Source organism: Equus caballus, chromosome 13 (assembly GCF_041296265.1).
Source record: "Equus caballus isolate H_3958 breed thoroughbred chromosome 13, TB-T2T, whole genome shotgun sequence".
Classification (NCBI taxonomy): Eukaryota; Metazoa; Chordata; class Mammalia; order Perissodactyla; family Equidae; genus Equus; species Equus caballus.
The window spans coordinates 37,003,312-37,022,005 of record NC_091696.1 but is presented as its reverse complement, the minus strand read 5'-3'; the positions used below and the strand labels follow the sequence as shown (position 1 = coordinate 37,022,005).

At 43.9% G+C, this 18,694-nt stretch overlaps 1 protein-coding gene across 50 annotated transcripts; it reads right to left on the bottom strand.

Annotated features, from left to right (window-relative positions):
• Positions 1-2,693: 2,693 nt before the first annotated feature.
• LDAF1 (lipid droplet assembly factor 1) lies at positions 2,694-18,680 on the bottom strand. 50 transcript variants are annotated; one of them, XR_011424762.1, is made up of 9 exons: positions 18,541-18,647; positions 16,459-16,568; positions 16,325-16,353; positions 15,979-16,178; positions 9,474-9,642; positions 7,557-7,695; positions 6,715-6,880; positions 4,427-4,558; positions 2,694-3,616 (listed from the first exon to the last, which is right to left on the bottom strand). XR_011424762.1 is itself a non-coding variant. In XM_023616170.2 (7 exons), exons 4-7 carry the CDS (start codon positions 16,072-16,074, stop codon positions 3,535-3,537), a joined length of 486 nt encoding a protein of 161 aa, XP_023471938.1. In that variant the 5' UTR covers positions 16,075-16,178; positions 16,325-16,353; positions 16,459-16,568; positions 18,541-18,648; the 3' UTR covers positions 2,694-3,534. The 50 variants fall into 50 exon arrangements, 13 of the variants coding, with proteins under 13 accessions (XP_023471938.1, XP_070088279.1, XP_070088278.1 ...); XR_011424763.1 differs by lacking the exon at positions 18,541-18,647 and adding an exon at positions 17,883-17,935; XR_011424750.1 differs by lacking the exon at positions 18,541-18,647 and adding an exon at positions 17,394-17,898 and having other exon boundaries at positions 6,643-6,880.
• Positions 18,681-18,694: the final 14 nt, after the last annotated feature.

Below are 18,694 nucleotides of genomic sequence, written 5' to 3'. Positions count from 1 at the left end.
CCTTAGTTTTCACCTCTAAAATTCAGAGGCTGGTAGAATAGGAAAAATGAGAAGCCAGCAGGGGCAGCTCGCGATGGGTCTTATCTATGAGAGAAAGGAGTTAGCACTTTCAAGTGCAGTGGGAAAGTACCTTACTCTTTGCAGAGTTTGAAGCAAGAATGTTTATGTGATCAGAAATATGTTTTAAAACCATCTCTTGGCTACTCTCCGGAGAGCGTTGGATAAGAGGGCTGTGTAAAGCTCTCAGCACTGAAATACTCCCAAATCTTCTATCTGAGCCCAGACCTACTCTCTCAGCCAACTGTCTACTTGGCACATCCTCTTGGTGTCAAGAAGGCATATCTGACTTAATATGAGCAAAGCAGATTTTGAATATTCACCTAGCCCCCACCTCAGAAAAGTTAAAAATTTAGGTGCCATCCGTGTGTCCCCCTTTCCTTCACCATTCACATGCAATCCATCACCAAATGCTGCTGGCTTTCCAAACGAGGAAGGTCTCCATTGCCTCCACCCTAGTGTGAGCCACAACTGTCCTCTTCTCTGGGCCTGCACAGCTCTAACTGCCCTTCTGGCTCCCAATCCATTTGCCATGAAGTGATCTTTAAAAATCTGTCTGATTATTGCACCCCTATGTTCATTGCAGCATTATTTACAATAGCCAAGACATGGAACCAACCTACATGCCCAGAAACTGATGATTGGATAAAGAAGATATGGTATATATACACAATGGAATACTACTCAGCCATAAAAAAAGACAAAATTGGCCCATTCGCAGCAACGTGGACGGACCTCAAGGGTATTATGTTAAGCGAAATAAGCCAGTCAGAGAAAGACGAACTCTATATAACTCCACTCATAGGTGGAAGTTAACATATTGACAAGGAGATCTGATGGGTGGTTACCAGGGAAAAGGGGGGGTGGGGGGAGGGCACAAAGGGGGAAGTGGTATACCCACAACATGACTAACAATAATGTACAACTGAAATCTCACAAGGTTGTAATCTATCATAACATTAATAAAAAAAAAAAAATCTGTCTGATTATGTCCCTCCTAAAGCGTAAAATTCTGTCTTCCTTTTGCTCTTTAGTGTAAATTTCTTGCCTCATGAGGTCCTGCATGATGGGTTCCTCTCTCCTCCATTGACACGTTGCTCACCAGACCCAACTATACAGATTTCTTTCTTTTCCTTAAACACACTGAGCTCCTTCCAGTGTCTGGGCCTTTGTGTTGCTGTGCTCTCTGTTGGGAACACATCCCCCTCAGCTCTTGGCATGGTGGCAACTTCTCATTCTTTGGTTCAGAGAGAAATCCCTGATTGCTCTGGCTAAAGTAGCCTCCCCTAGTTATTTATCACCCTTTTACTTTCTTCAATGCAGTTATCACAACCAACTATTTTGTTTACTTGTTGTAGCAGGTAGACTCTAAGGTGGAGCCCGTGATCCCCATCTGTGGTATGCATGCCCTTGAGTGATCTCCTCCTCTGAGTATGGGTGGGACCTGTGACTGCTTCAAGGAACTGGATGCTGCCAATGTCCATGTGGGCTTGGATGTGGATCCTTCCCCAGTCGAGCCTCAAATGAGAACCCAGCCCTGGCAAGCCTGATTGCATTCTTGCAAAGGACCCAGCTAACCTGTGCCTGAACTCCCAACACAATGAAAACTTGAGATAATAAACATGTGTTCTTTTAAGACTATAGTTCATGGTAAAATGTTACACAGCAACAGGTAACTACTACACTTGTTACATGACTGGCATTAGAAAGGAAACTTCAGGAGGCCAGGGACCTTTTCATTCTTCATTACTGAAGCCTCAGAACCCAGCTGGGTAGATAGCAGACAGATAACAGCAGACACTTTCATGAAAGAAAGAAACACTCAATAAACTGTTAATATTAATACCCCCGATATTGGCAGGAACAGGCAGTCCTTATTTTCTAATAGAGGTGATGCCACCTTTAGTGACAGCTGTGGCTGATGGTCATGGGATGCAGAAAAGTTTCCAAATTAAGGTCTGTAAGTCCTCCTGTGGCAAGCAGCAAGCATTTGTTTTTGTCTGCCCTACATATATTTCCTTTTCTTCTCATATTCCTTTGGGAGCCTCCTCCCATCTCTCTGCACCCCAGCACCCTGACTCTATTTGGAAACAGTGGGGCTGACCTACCCACTCCCTTGGTTCCTAAATGGACACATGTCCCAGCCCTGCCCTATCAGCATATTCCATCCCCCTGGCCACTGTGATTGGTTCAGGGTTGCTCTCATGACCCAAGTCTGTCCAATCAGAGCCAAACCCAGAATATTTGTATGTACTATTGGAAAAGAACAGCTTCCTTGTCCAATACGGAATGCTAACTGCAAGGCTGATGAAAACCAGAGATGCTGGGACCTCCAAGTGGGGAGGGCCTCCCTGAAAAAGCAGCTCACACCAAGAAAAGCAGTGCTGAAAGACGAAGGGAGATGCTGAACGATACCACAGGAGCCCTGGATTCAGCAGTGCCCGAAGATCTACCCCTTGGCTCTTTCGTTGAATGAAATTAATCCTGCCTCCTGCTTTTTCAATCCACTTTGAGTTCAGTGTCTATCACTAGAAACTAAAAAAGCCACATTACCCAAGATATGCCTTGAAATCAACAGAAGGAATAAGCAGGTCTGATGTCTGGAGAGGGAGGGACTAAAGAGTAAAGAAAAAAGCTAGTCTAAATAAATATTTATTGAATGAAAAGCCACAGCAAACCAACCACTGAAGAAGAAATCCCATAGAGTTTTTAAAATTGTTGTAGTCCTTTAGTATTACATAGGACTTTTTAAAGAAATGGCTTAACGGCAAGTTCTTTAAAACAATACAAAAGTATCAAGTGCAAACATTTAAAAGAGTAACAGCACGTAACAGTACTCAACAGTGGAAACTATAGGTTTAGACTTTTAAAAAATGGTCTTGGCCATAAAGTTTGGACTCTATTTTCCAACTTTGTCTGAGGGGCCATTATCACCAACTGTTGCTATTCTTTCTGACAAAAAGCTAATAAGGCAGAAGAGATGGTTCTGTTTGGAATTTTTCCCCCTACCTCTTGTTTCAAGTGAAGAAATAAACAGCTTCTCTCATTTCCAAAAACATCATAAAATAAAACAGAAGAAAAAGAAAAAACAATCCATTTTTGCCCCAAATTGGGCTTTTGGACAAAGATCTGAGCCTTTGGGGTCAAGCTGCCTGGCTCTAGAGGCTCAGGATCCTGCCAAGGTCAAGTCTGCATATCTGGGGAGCAGGGGGTGAGAGGCAGGAGGAGCTGATAAGCCACTACAGTTCTCTGCTGATTCTCCAGGTGAGGGTGGGTGAGCCCACAGAATTGACACAAGAGCAACAAAATCTCCAATTTGCCTCTGTAGGATCCTACAAATAAGTGAGAAGGCTAGAGGCCACCTCCAAGGAGTGCTTGACTACCTGGCCCCCTTCTCAGTCATAATCCTGAGGGGCATGCATGATCCAACAGCCTTCCAGAACTGCACGGAAGAACGCTCTGGTTCCATTCAGCCGGTCATTCCTGGTAAAGCCCCTCCAAGTCTGTGGACTTCATAGCCAGCTGACAGTCGCCACTGGAGTTTTGTTGTGTGAATGATCTGTTTGGGAACAAGAGGAAATGGTTAGCTATAGGACCTCTTTAAAGAAGCAATGTAGAGAGTGTCCATAGCTAAATATATGACATTCATTGTTGGCTTATTCTTAGCTGTTTCTTGCAACCATATCAGATTTGGGGCTATACCAAGTTTACAGATGAGAAAACTCAAAGCACAAGAGGTGAAAATGACTGAGTTAGGGATGGGGATTATCATTCATCTGCCCTGCTCTAATTTGGATATTGTGTTTTTCCCAGTTGTTGCCTGTGTGCTCATGAAAGGTAGAGCAAGGAGTAGCCCTATTTTACCAATGAAAGAAAACTGAGAACAGAGAAGTTACACAGCTTGTTCAAGATCACACAGCTGAAAAATGGCAGAGCTGGAATTCAGACCCATAACTTCTGATTCTAATTAGCTGACCATTCCTTGACATCTTCAACAGAAGGGAGGTGGTAAGGGGAAAGGGAGAGAAATAGGTCTGTCCTTTTTGGTCCCTGTGGCGGTAGGTATTAGAGGGAAGTGAGAGGGGAGGTATCTATAGTAACTGGATCTATGGATTATCTTTGAATTTCAAATAGCCTTGCCATCGCTGACACCCCACTGTAGGAAACTATGGCACACCCAAGAGGCTGGCTGACCAACACACATCCCCAAGATCCTTCTCCTTGTGAGTTTATACTACAGAAGCTGAGAAGGCTGAACACTCCATCTTCCAGCCTCCCTTCCAGCTAAGAGTGGCCATCTGACAAAATTCTACCCAAGGAAGTCAGTCGGGGGAGGATGGGGAGAGGTCCTGGGAAAGATTTCACTTACTTGATAGAAAGGGTCTGACTCAATTGGTGAGGGAGGACTCATTTTTGTCTCCCTTCATCCTGCCTTGAATGTAGTTGGTGCACCCAGAGTCCCAGCAGCTTTCCTGTAGCCATGAAGTAGCAAACCAATGGTCTGAGGATGGCAATGCAGAAAGGCAGAAGTTGCCTGATATACTGATGAAACCATGAGAGTGGCTGTAACCAGCCCTGGGGTATCTCCATCTTTTTGTTATGCAATAAAAATACACCCCTATTTGTTTAAGCTAGTATCTACTTAGGTTTTTCATTATTGCCACCCAAAGCATTCCTACCTAGTAACAAAAAACTAAGAAGGAAACCTTACTTCTTCTTAAGCTGAGACGTGAGGGGGCTAGGCATACTTTGGTTGCTTAGGGAGACTGAGTGTGATGTAAGATAAATGATGTGGTGGTTCCACAAATGACACAGGCTGCCCCAGCTTCCCCACCATCCCCAAACTGTGAGCCTGGAAGGTCTTGCTGACTCCCTAACAAAGGAGCGTGGTCTTCCCTTCTCAGAGGCTAGTTTATTGTCACAGGAGGCAGGCCAATGTATTTCTTCAAAAGACTATTTAGCCAATTTTCATAATTAACATCATCTTTTAAGTTTTGTTTCCTTTTTAAAAATTTTAGTTGTGTTATCTTTTGTTTTAGTGTCAAAGTCCCATTTGCATCACAGAATAAAGTAGAGAGTTCCTCTTTCGTTCCCCCATGCTTTGGATCATTTAACAAGGGAGGTGTCTATTTCCTGAGTTTTAAAGAATTCACTAGTGCAGGGGATTTCAGATGACAACTATTCTCATAATAACATGACATACGCTAGGCCTTTTTTACTCTCAGTCTCTCACAAAGGCAAGCAGAGTTTTTTACAGTGTATTTGGAAGAGCTCCAAGACTCAAGAAACGAATATTTTCCAAATGACCACTGCATGAAGTTACAAACTCACGCATGGGAAAAGATCTAATGAAAGTGTAAGACAGACCAGTGGACAAAAAGTTCACATTTCAATTAACCTCTAAGAGACTACCACTTATCGAGTCTTGCTGTTCTATCAAAGAAGAACATCCAAACAGTCATCTGAAAAAGCTCTTGCTCCCCTTTCCAACCACACATTTGTGAGGCTGGGTCTTCTTCAAATACTGCAACCAAAGTAACATGTCACAACAGAATGAATGCAGATACCCAAATGAGAACCCAGTTGACTTCTATGGAGGCAGACATGGAAGATATTTGCAAAATGTACAACAGTACACTCATTCAATTCATTTTGTATTGGAAAATATTGTTACTTTTCATAAAAATATGTTTTTGGTCAACAGGTAATATTGTTCTTTTTAAATGAATAAATATTTTTAAAATTTCTATTATAATTCTCAATACAGTAGTTATCAATACACTGAAACCACATAAACAAAAACTCTTTGGAAGCCTCAATAATTTTTAAGAAGATAAAATGGGTCCTGAGAAGAGAAAGCTTGAGAACCGCTGCCCTAGTGAAAACAATGGGTCCACGTGCTTCGGCTGGGAGGAGCCGGGGAGGATAAGAGATTAAGGATGAATCTTGGATATCCTTCTCAAGATTTATCTCTTCGCTGATAAATAGGTATTCAGATTTTCCTACTTCCTGTGGTACAGCTGAGCAGGGTTCAGAGGCGGGCAGGAATTCTGGCTCAGAAGTATCAGCCCCAATAAGCCAAGCAGGTCAGTATTTCTTCTTTTATCTCCTTTAAGACTGACAGTGATCACAAGAAATTTACGAGAAATTGGATGTAACTCCAGGGACATCAATTAAGCAATGCGATGAGGACCACTGCTGAGCAATCTTAAATTATACCTACTTCATATTTTATTTTTCAACATATGAGTAACAACAGGGTAACCTTTTGGTAACAAGTTCAAGGGCTATTCTGTAGAAAAACAAAGTTCAGGACATCGGTTCTTTTAGAGCAAGGGTTGGTAAACCATGGGCCCTAGGGCCAAACCCATCCTGCTAGTTGTTTTTGTAAATAAACTTTTATTGGAACACAGCCATGCTCATTTTTTGTTTATTGTCTATGTTGCTTTCATGCTACAGCAACAGAGATCACGTGGCGTGCAAAGCCTAAAATATTTACTGTCTGGCCCTTTACAGAAATTGTCTACCAATCCCTGTTTTAGAGTCACTTTATATCTTGGTTAAGAAGTTTTGGAGTTAACTGACCTGGATTTAATAAGTCCCTTCTCTGTTTTGGGATTTGCCTTCATTTTTCTTATCACAGAATAGGGCTAGTACCTGCCCCACAGGGTGGGTGTGAGGATTACGTGAGCTAAGGCCTGGAAAGTGCAGAGCGGAGTCCCTGGTGCAGAGCAAGTGCTCGATGGGTCCCAGCCACTGTCCTCACTTCAGCAAGAGCTTACATGAAGCACAATGGAGTCACATCCCAATTGAGACTCAGATTCTAAAACCAACAAGGACAAAAAGACATAAATCAAGCATAAAAAAAAAAATCACCTCTGAAAATCCCTTAGCAGGTGGCCTATTATAGACAAACATACTGTCTTCTGGTAATTTCAACACAGCTGGTTTCCCCTCCAGCATTTAAATAGATCACTCGTCCCTCCATGGAGGCCCCAGACGAAGTAGCTGGCATTTAGGAGCCATAACGTAGGAACAGAATCCATATGTTCAAACACGAGATTCATACTCTGAAGAGCAGAGGGGATCAAGACAGGCTATGGGAACAGTAGACTCACGGCTCCCATGCCACCGGGGGTTTGTGCACGCTGAGTAGAATAGCAGCTCATTGCTCTCCTGTTGTTCTCCCCTCCCCTCAAGAAAAACATCTTAATTTGAGTTTTCGTAAATTTAATGGATGTCTTTTAAAAGGAATCAATAATAACTACATCGTAGAGTTGCCATGACAACGAGTTACCACACATGGTACATGACGATAGTCATGTTTTCGTTTGCAACACCATTGTCACTCCCCAATTGACGTCTGATACGTATGGGGAACTATGATGAACACCTGCTTCTTACAATTTTGCTTCAAGACAATGACTAGAGTTAGGATATTATTTGTGAAAATCTCCCCAAATAGTAAAGATTAAATCATTGCATTGACATGTATTTACCTGGGAGAAAACCAGTAGTTGACGAGGCTGGAGACCACCATGTAGGACACTATAATTGTCCCCGATATGATGAGTGACACGAAACCCAAGCCACAGAGGACACAAAGCAGTGAGAGTCCGCCCACAGAGATGATCAGTCCTAGAGGAGAGTATGATTAGAAGAAGCACTCATCTAAAACAGGTTGAAAGTTGCCAAACCCTGGGCCACTGTGTTTACAATGACAGTTAACCCAGATTTTTTTTTTTTTTTTCTTTTTCAGGAAGATTAGCCCTGAGCTAACATCTGCTGCCGATCCTCCTCTTTTTTGCTGAGGAAGATTGGCCCTGAGCTAACATCTGTGCCCATCTTCCTCGACTTTATATGTGGGACGCCTACCACAGCATGGCTTGCCAAGCAGTGCCATGTCTGCACCCAGGATCCGAACTGACCAACCCCAGGCCACTGAAGCGGAACATGTGCATTTAACTACTGTGCCACAGGCCGGCCCCTAACTCAGATTTTTTTAAGTGAGATTTTCCATAAAAATCCAGGTTTCCAGCATCACTTAAAAATGAAGTGATCTAATCACTCCAGTGGGCATGACTGCAAGGCAAACGGTGTATGGCCAACACCCTTCCCTCTGCCTAGGGAGTGGTCAAATAGCCCAGTACTCCTTCCCCACAGCCACAGTGACAGTTTCAGGGATGGACCCTGGAAAGAAAGGAAAGCAGAGAACACAAACGGATGAGCTGCCTTCTTATGGAGATTTACAAAATCCTAGATCAGTGTTTTTCAAAGTGTGGCCAACAACCACTGTGTCAGAATCAGATGCATGAGGGAGACTTGTTAAAAACTCAGATTTTGGGATCTCACTCCAGACCTACTCAATAACAATCTCTGGATGAGGCCTCGAAGTCTGCATTTTCAAAAAGCAAGTAAGATTTATGCACAGTCAAGTTTGAGAACCATTGCTCTAAAGGCTTTGCACATGCTGTTCCTCCTGTCTAGAAAGCCCTTCCTTGCCCACCCTGAGACAAAGTGGTTACACATCTTTAAAGTCCTGTCTTCTGTAAAGCTTTGCATGATACCACCAAAATGTAGTGGTTCCCTTCTTTCTCTCTAAATTTACTTTTGTCATTACACTCATTTGTTCATTCGCCCATCTATCCATCAATATTTACAGAACCACCACTCTGCCAGGCTGTATTTGGCTCGTCTGCCTACCATGCCCACTTTCTCCTTTTAGAGTAAACTTCCTTGTCCACAGTCCCCCGGGCAGGGAAAAACCCTGGGTGTTCTTAGTTCTGGGAAGCTATAGAATGGGCCATAGGTGATCAATCACCTGACCGGATGACAACCATTTCTTTGGCCAGTATCTTGTGGTTTGTGATCTGACTTGAAAAGGCAAAATGAGCAAATCAGATTTGCTTTCTCAGTAATTTTAACTTAGCAACACAGGGAGAAGTTGACAGTTGGCAGTGAGACTTCAGGAGGAATGGTGGAGAAGGGGGCACCTCAGTACCTAGCAAGGCACCTGACTGCAAGAGGTGCTTGATACCTGGCTGTGAAGTGAATGGCCTATTTAACGATAATGGTTAGCATTCAAGGAGAAGCTACTCTGTGCCATGGATTGTGCTAAGTACACTATGGAACTGTAAGTTTCAATTCTCATAATAACCCCTTGAGATAGTATTATTATATCCCCATTTTACATAAGAGGAAGTTGGGGCTCAGAGAAGGTAAATAACTTGTCCAAAATCACACTGGTGGAGACGGGATTCTAATGTGGACTCCCGAGTCCATGTTTCTGACAAGCTGCCATGGTTGATGTGATTTTGAGAAGAATAGGAATCTTCGACAAGAGTGGCAGATGTCCAATAAATACTGTCCTCCTAGATGAGTCATTTTCCAAGGGGAAGAATAACTGAGCAGGATACCTTCCAGTAATATGACTCCCACAAAAGCGACCAGGAAGGTAAGCACCACGAGGAGCAGGAAGAACCCAACAGGAACGGCCGACATCGCAGCAAACACCAGCAAGGTGAGAGCCACAAAAGGATGCCTGTCCAGGTACTGACCCACTGGAGACTTCATAAGGGCTACCACCTGTGGGCAAAGGAAAAGGAGGCAGGATTGAATGTCATATCTGAATTACAGGTTGATGGACCTGCCCAAGCTGTGGAAAGTACAACCAGAGGTCATAGAGTTGAACAGCTCATAAGTAAGAAGTCAACAATAACAATCCTCCCAAGACATGAGTCACCCTGGCAACAACTTAAGGCAGCTATGGACAGATGACAAGTTTGAGGGCCCCACCCAACCTCAAGCCTTATGAAAGGAGGAGACTCAGTCATGGCTCTACTGCTTAATACACCCTCTCAGAAGACACTCTCAGCATAAGTGTGCACTGATGCAACGTACATACAATTTGCTGCCTCCTTCACAACTCAGGTGTTCATAGTTGAGGCCTCTGAGGCACAGAGAGGTTAAGTCCTAGCTACTTGGCATCACCTGGGAGTTTGTTAGAAATGCAGCATCTGGGGCCCTGCCCTATACCTGCTGAATCAGATTCTGCTTTTTAACGAGACCCCCAGGCGATGTGGACATACATTAAAGTTTGAGAAACAATGGGACTAAATGACTCGTCTAGAGTCGCACAGCTTCCAAGATGCAAAATCTAGGCATTCAAAGCTAAATCTTTTCACTCTCAATGCCAAATGCTTGCAATGGCTGCCATCTCATTAGGAAAAAATGCTATTATGTCATCAACTTGGATACTGTAGTTGGACCATAGCCTGATGACTATTGCAAACTCATGCTGTATTAATAAATAGATGATCTTCACCAGGCAAAAGGATTTTTGGATCTGGCTCAATGGAGGATGACAGCTTTAATGCAAAGCTGGCCCTGGGCACCCCACAAGGATGGGCTTCTCCCCTCTTCTAAGGCCACATGCTGTCTCTCTCCTCAGTAATGGCACGCTAGTTCCTGTTCCGTTGAAAGGTTCCATCATTCCAGAACTTTCCCCCATCAAAACTGGTCCTTCTCGTGTCTTATTCCTTAGGGCCTCGTAGGCCAGCAGTTGAAAGGAAGACCTAATTCAAACTATAGTGATCACAGGTGCCACTACACCAAAACAAACGTACCTCCTAGAAATAGTTGTTCACTCAAGTGATTCAAGTGGTGGGAATCTGGGGGCAAATCGGAAAGCAGGAGGGTTTTGTAGTTTATGATACAGTGACCAAAGCACAGGGTTCACCCTGCTTAAATAGAAAAGAACCGTTCCAAAAGGCCACCACCATCAGTCTTGGGACCTCAGCATTGCCTCTGAAGGGAACTCTGGAGGCACAACAAATTTCACTTCCTGCCAGGCCACAAAATGGCATAATGCCCACTAGCTACACTGCCTCCAGCGACTCCTTTCTGACAAAAGCTACCGAAGACTTGGCTATGCAGCTTCTCTAAGACCAGGAACTGCCTGTGAGCTGAGACTGCCCAGCTCAGATACTCTAGGATTAGAAAACAATGAGATTCTCCTGCTAGGGCGGCTAAAGGTAAGAGAGAGGTAGGGGGCCACAGGAGTTGGGTTGTCCCCATGAGCTGTCTCAGGCTTTGTTTGCTATGTCGCTCTAGTCCACGTGGAGCCTTAGTAAACCACCCAGGTGTCATCTGACAGACTGAACTGTTCTCTCTGATCCTTATCATCAAGAGACCCCGTCCCACAGCGGGGAGGCTGGAATACCAGGATACCAAGCTTAGGAGTTTATACCTGACTGTCCAGCACAGTAGCCACATGTGGCCATTGAGCACTTGAAATGGGGCTAGTGTGACTGATGAACTGGATTGTCATTTAAGTTAATTAACTTAATTTAAATATATTTGATTCAGTCATTGGAAAATTTTTAATTACATTTCAAATAAGTTGGGTATGTTTCAAATAAGTTTTTTAAGCTCAATATAACTTTATCTAGAAAAATAAACCAGAAGCAAACTACTGGCATTTGAGCAGGACTGTGAAATAACCAAAGAAATAAAGAAAGATGCACATGGCAGTCCTGTGTAAGAGGCAATTAGGAAGATTTGCAGGAAGTCAGATGGCCAAATTAGGCTGATGGCAGAGAGGGAAGAGGAGGAGGAGATGCAGTATGAAAGTGGATGAAGAGAAAAATCAACAGGACCTGGAGACAGTTTGGCATGGGGATACGAGAGAAAGGCAAGAAGGTTCTACTTCTATAGTCCTTAAGGAATCTGCTTTTTTCTTAGCCTCTTCTGCATCTGGGCCCTATAACCATAAAAGAGAAAGTCATCCCAATATGCAGAGAGACCATATGAAGAGGCAGATAGTTAAGCCCAGCCACTCTCTTCCCCAAGGGAGTATGGCCCTCCTGGGGCCAGTCTGTTAGGGAAAAGGAGGACATGATTCAGTTCTGCCCAATAAGAATGAGAACGGTCATTAAATACTCACATACCAAGCACTGTTTTAAGTGCTTTCAATGTATTTCCTCATTTATTTCTCCCTACAATACTACAACGAGGTAACGAGGAACTACTTAACACTATTTAAATCCAGGGGATTAGTTGTGCTGGACAATTAATTTTCATTCTCCCAGAAACAGAGGGAGACATAGTGGGAGGATGGAAAGTGAGAGAGCTTACTCAGTGACATGCACCGCAATTTTCAAACCCATCCTGGAAGTGGGCACAGGTTATCCAACCTAGGTTTTATAGGCACGGTGCTATGCTGAAGAGCCCAGGAATGCCAGGCTGAGACAGACTGGCACCATTATGTGCCAGGCTCTGTGCTAAAGCCTTTTCAAACAGCATCTGAGATCATCCTCACAACAAACCTATGAGCCTGGCATCGCTTATTTTAGAGAAGAGGACATGGCGATTCAATGAGCCTAAGCGAGTTGCCCAAGGTCAGACAGAGGTGATTTATTTTAAAATGCACACGAGTATGGGAGGTTCCAAAGTAGGGGCAACATGGCCAGTATTTAAGGACGTAAAGGCTCCATCTGGGACTATTCAGGAGATAGGCCAATTCTCTGGTGTTAGAATATGAAAGGTAATCAGCGTCCATCTGTTGTCCCTTGCTACCAGAGGAGGGCAAGGGGTCAGGATTATTTAAAACCAGTGGTAATGACAAGCCCAAGGTGCTCGGTGTGACATTTTCTCCCAGATTACAGTCCCTGGGTGCCCAGTGGTATGCAATTCAGGGTTGGCACAAAGGTGCCCGGGGTCGTAGTTAAAAAACATCCTTTATGGACGGAAAGGTCCAGCATGGAAGCAAAACTATTTTGTCACAGATAATCCACATAAGGAGACACCATGGGGGGCATCTGCCCAGCCTATGCTCCACCTCTCTTCCCTCCTCTCTGAAAACAGCCCTCTCCCACAGCAGGGGTAGGCACCTGAGGCCATATTTACATCAATGAAATGAAAAGCCCCAGCCCAGCTGCCACCTCCCTGGCCACAGGTGACTTGGTCAAGCAGATTCTTGCTCCTAGGAGTCGGGCCCTCCCAGACCAGGTCCCTCAGAGGGCTTCAGCTGGGAGCTGAGGGAGACGTGAGGAGTTGAATGTGCCAGCCTGGGCAATCATGTCTGCCCACATGAATGGAAGAGCCAAGGAAGCCAGGCTGCAGAGAGAGGAGAATGGAGCAGACACACAGGAAAAATTAGATAAGAAGCAACTTCCTGCCTACGGCTTCTAAGTTAATGTTACATTTCCCAAGAGTCCTGGCAAGTGCCATCATTTGTTTGTTTGCTTAAGCTATTTTGAGCACATTTCTGGCTCTAAGTCTAAAAGTAAGGCCATTAAAACTTGATATTCCAGAGGCTTCCCAGAAGAGATGATGGAGTTGTTTCACAAACAATCCATCTGGAAGCCATCTATTCTTACCCGGAATTCAAAGGGCTTATTAACTCTGAGGAAAGGTTAAAAATTACTTGGGGGAAAGAAATCATCTAAATATCCCAGAAACAAGGTGATGGCTATATAAATTATGGTATGTCAATCTGATGGAAGGTTCTACTACCAAGAAAAGCAATCGTTCTAAAGACCTACACTTCAATATGGCAAAACACCAACATATAATGTCAAGCAAAAACAAAAATATAGAACTACATCTGCTGTAATTACAATCACCATTTATAAAAATTACATGCTGAAGGGGACTAATAACAATAATGATAATAATAATCACCACCACTGGATTTGTTAGTGATGGGTTTACAGGTGAATTACTTTCCTTTTTCCTTCAATATTACTCTATTAAGACAATTCATATTAATTAATTCAATTAATACAATAAAAAATTTGAAAAGAAACTACTCTACCTCAGGACTATCTGAAGAACATCAGGGCGTAGCCCACTGAATATCTGTCCTATCATTCTGGGAGTTGGCTGGCCTGGAAGTTATCTAGTTCAGATCTATGCCAATGCCCATGGCTGAAGAAGTGAAGAATGCCTACCTCAGAAGGTAGATATGAACATTAAGTGAAGGCATCCCAAATGCCTAGCACAGTGCTTGGCATATAGTAAGTGCTCAACCAAGGTTAATTAATACACAGTCAATCTCTATTATTTGCAGATTCCCTATTTGCAAATTCACCTACTCACCAAAATTGATTTGCAACTCCAAAATCAACACTTGCAGTGCGTTCTTGGACATGTGCACAGCAGTGAAAAACTTGAGTCACCTGACACACATTCCCAGCTGAGATCCAACTAGGTGACAATCTGCCTTCTTGTTTCAGCTCTTTAAGCAACTGTCCTTTTGGTGGTGTAATAAGTGCCACTTTTTCCACATTTTTATATTTTTTGGTTGATGATTTCGCCATTTAAAATGGCACCCATGTGAAAAGTACTGTCCAGTGTTTCTAAGTGTAAAAAGGCTGGCATGTGCCTTAGAGAGAAAATACATGCGTTAGATAAGCTTTGCTCAGGTAAGAGTTATAGTGCTCTTGGCCATGAGTGCGATGTTAGAGTATAAACAATATATATTAAATAAAGTGTCTTTAAAACAAAAATACACATAAGACAGGTTACGTATTGATGGGGTGATGAAAATGTTGTGACCAGAAGTTTGCCAGAACCTAATCCTCTATTTCCTCTAGGAGCAATGGTTCAGTGTTTGCTAATCCCACGTTTGAGACTTTATAGAACATAACTACCACGAACGATAAGACTCAACCATACATGTAGATGGGCATGAGGACCTTTCTTATCGGGCTAACTTCTAGTGACAAGAGACTCAGCCTGCTGACTAAAAAGCTGCTTGTCCAATTTAAAAATAGCTCGCTAAATCCACAGAGTGCCAGAGACATTTGGGGACAAGTCCAGAAAAGTTCTCTATCGAGTATATTGTTCTAGATCGAAAAGTGGTATCTCCTCAGATAGACCCTAGTGGAACTGTGCTGTCCAATACAAAAAAATAGATCCGCAAACAGTTCATTTCAATATTTTTAGGGGTATATTGCACAGGCAAAAACTGTAGAAGGACATACAACAAAATGCTAATAATATTCTCTCTGAGAGCTGTTAGTTTTTTCCCCTGACAAAATGCTGGAAGGCATATAGAAGAAAGAAATAAAGATAAATATGCCAGTTAAAGTGGAATATACTATCTCAAGTCCCATCACCACTGAATTGCTGCTGAACAGCTGAAAAGCAGCTAGTTCCAATTGAAATGTACTCTAAGTGTAAAATACACAATGGATTTCGAAGATAGGAGAAAAAAGAATGCAAAACATCTCAGTAAATTTTTTCACTAATAATTTTTTATAATGATTATATGTGAAATAATACTTTATCAGGTTAAATAAATACATTATTAAAATTAATTTCACCTGCTGCTTCTCACTTTTTAAATGTGGCTACTAGAAAATTTAAATTACCTATGCGGATCACGTCCTATTTCTATTGGACACGGGGTTTCTAGTGGAACAATGGACTCAAATCTTAAAGTAGGCGTTGGTCCCTCATTTTCAGGGTAACAGATAAACCAAAACTAACAACAAACTAAAAAAGAATGGTATCTGTGGCACAGTCTGAGAGAGTCTCCACTCCATATCCAGCTAAAGAATTGCATTTGCCACTAGGGGTGGTCATGCGACTAAATTTTGGTCTACGAGATATAATTGGGAGTGCTGTGTGTGTGACTTCCAGGAGCTCTCCTTAAATTGGAGGTGTCTCGAAAGGCTTTCTTCCCTCTCTCCTCCATCCTATTGCCTGGAATAGGAATACAATGGCAGGTGCTCTAGCAGCCGTCTCAAACAATGAGTTTGAAGGTCACAACTTAGACACAGTAGGGTGGTGAGCTTGAAAGATTTCTGACTTACCTCCAAATTTCTTTCACTTAGGAGAGAAATAGCTTTCTATGTCATTCAAGCTAATGTTATTTTGAGATTTTTCCATTATATGTAGTGATTGGAAACTTACCTCTGAGTTATTCTGGATGGATTCTATCAGCAAAGATAGCTTCCTCTGTAGCTCCTGCAGGTCCTTTGAGATACTTGGGGGCTCCTCTTTCGCCATCCTGAAACCCACTTCAGTCTCTTCAGGGATTAATTGTTCTTCCAGTAAGCTCTCCAGTGCAGGGCACAGCCAAATCTCTCATACCACCCTGTCTCTTACTGTCACTAGAGGAAACAAAAAGGTTCTTAAATCATTAGTGGTTTCACCCAACTAACCCAACAAGAGTTTCTGCTTTCCTTGCACATTGATGGTGGGTGTGCAGATGGAGGATAACTTGGCAATATCTATCAGAATCTCCAATTGTACACACCTTCATGGAACAGTTTATTTTCCAGGAATCTGAAGGAAATAATCAAACAGGTATATCAAAATGTATCAAAAGGATGTGCAGTGCATCCCTGTTTATAATACATAATAAACAGCAAAACAATGAAAGAAACTTACCCATTAGTAAGAAACCGGTTAAATAATGATAAATTCATACAATGGAGTATCGTATGATCATTAAAATGATACTGTGGCTACTTAGTGACAGGAAAACATGTCCATGATAACTGAAAAAAAATTACAGAATACTCCATATAGTTACATAAATATACATATTTTATGTACATATCCTATAGTAAAAGATTTAGGACATACAACAAAATGTTAATGGTACTTTCTCTGAGAGTTAATTTTTTTAGCCTGACAAAATGCTGAAAAGAATAAGAAGCAAGAAAATTGAATGCACTATTTTAAGTCTCATTGCCTTTTTGTTTTTTTCTAGAAAGCCTTTCTAAAACAACAGAGATGATGGCTGATTTCTTTATTTACTACCCACACTAAACAGGTTGGCTCCCGATTGTATTATGCCATAAATTATTCTCTGTTACTTGTGTGTAAGTTTCTTCCCCTCAACAAGAGAGGCATCTCAGGGACAGACCTTGCCACAATTACATTCTGTGACACAACAGCCTGGAATTTCCAGTAGTGTCCCAATCTCACATAATTATTTTTAATAAAAGCAATTTGTTAAATTAGATATCTATTTTTTTTAACCCTAGTTGGATTTACATATCAACAAATATATTGTTCCTACTTTATATTTCCCAGAACAACTATAGGGCTGGACACAAAGATATTTTTTCCATTTCTCCCTTACAACTGATCTCCTGACAAATGCCTAAAAGATTCTGTCACATTGGACAACATTAACTGAAAAATGCTTACACTTATTTACCATATTGACTATCCCACATGAAAATTATGAGTTGGGGATCTACTAACAACACAGTCTAGTATGCAAATTATAAAGCACCTTTTAATCAGCCGGTCCAGAGATCCTCTACTACAATCCCCTTTGTGAAACAGAACCCCTTAGACAAGGGAAGACTTACCCCTCCACCCCCATATCCTCTCTGTGAAGCCGCAGCTGGTACAGATCTTGAATTTGGGATGTTCCCAGCACTCAGAACCCTAATCTCATATCTGCAACCGGCAGAAGCAAGCCCAGCTCCCCTTATTGGTCTCCAGAGGCCTGGGAAACCCAAGGGCCACCCAGACCGGTTTGGGGAGTCCGATGAGAACAAGAACGGATAGAATGCCATCCTCCTCCCCCACCTCCCCGCCCCCGCCCGCCGTCAAATGCATCCACCTGGCCACCAATCCTCAGACCCTTCCCTAGTTACCCACTCCTCGGAGGGGGCTCCCAGGCACTGAGAAGTCTCCAGAGGAGGGAAGGTCGCAACCCCTTAACCCGGCGCAGCACACCAGGCCTCCCTGCCCCGCCCCCGCCTTCCGCGCTGAACTGAGAGATCACCCGCCAACCGCACCCCAAAACACCCTCGGCTCTTCCACCCCCGCCGCTCCGGGGGGCAAACGGCTACCCCGAACGTTCCAGCTGGGAGCAGGAGGGGTTGCATCTCCGGTCTCCGGAAGGGAAGTGCGGGGCGCCTCGGGCCTATCCAGGCCGCCCACTCCCCACGTGGCTGCAGTCACTCAGCCTTCCAAAACGCGAGGCGGGGGGGGCGCCCAGTTTCTTGGGATCCAAGGGAAGAGGGGGAAGGGGGATGACGCAGGTGGAGAGGGGGCTACGCGCCCGAAAGGGCACCTAGACCGAGAAATGGGAGCTCAGGGGGGAGTCGAAGACCCTGGCGTTAATTTGGGGAGAAGAATCCACCTTTGGTGCTTGGAGCTCCCCTCTCTGCAGTGACGCGGAAGGGGGTCCTCGGTAGAGAGGAGGGACCTGGTGGGGAAGAGGGCACCCATTTTCAATAAATCCAAGGAGGCGGTTTGGAGACACCTCAAACAGGTTTCCTAAGAAGAGACAGGGTCTCGAGGGTGACATAGGGCTGGCAACCCTTTTATCCAATCTAGCGGCAGCTGTGTGTGTGCGCGCGCGCGTCCCAGCCCGTCCCAGGGCCTCAAAGGGATGAGACTTCCCTTACTACCGAGCCGACTGCCCTCAACCCGTCGCCCCCGCGCCCCTCCATTTGCCCGGCCCGGGAGGGGCTCTAGAGGGCCAAGGGCACCCTGTACTCTCACCTGGTGCTGGCGGCCGCGCAGCCCCGGGCCTGCAGGGGAGCGCAGGGAGGAAGACGAGGGAGAGGAAGACACTCGCAGCCGGGCGGGGCGGGGCGGGGCGGGGCGGGAGTCAGGGCCTGCTTCCCCTTCCCCGCCCCGCCCTCCTCCGCCCCTC

What these genes read in the sequence shown, in the direction of transcription:
- LDAF1 (XM_005598868.4), bottom strand. Translation starts at nt 16,074, where the DNA reads ATGGCGAAAGAGGAGCCCCCAAGTATCTCAAAGGACCTGCAGGAGCTA. An exon ending in CCATCCAGAATAACTCAGAG is followed by an intron (nt 9,643 to 15,978) that starts GTAAGTTTCCAA and finishes CTTTGCCCACAG; the next exon opens with GTGGTAGCCCTTATGAAGTC. An exon ending in AACTACTGGTTTTCTCCCAG is followed by an intron (nt 3,617 to 7,556) that starts GTAAATACATGT and finishes GTTCCCAAACAG; the next exon opens with ATCATTCACACAACAAAACT.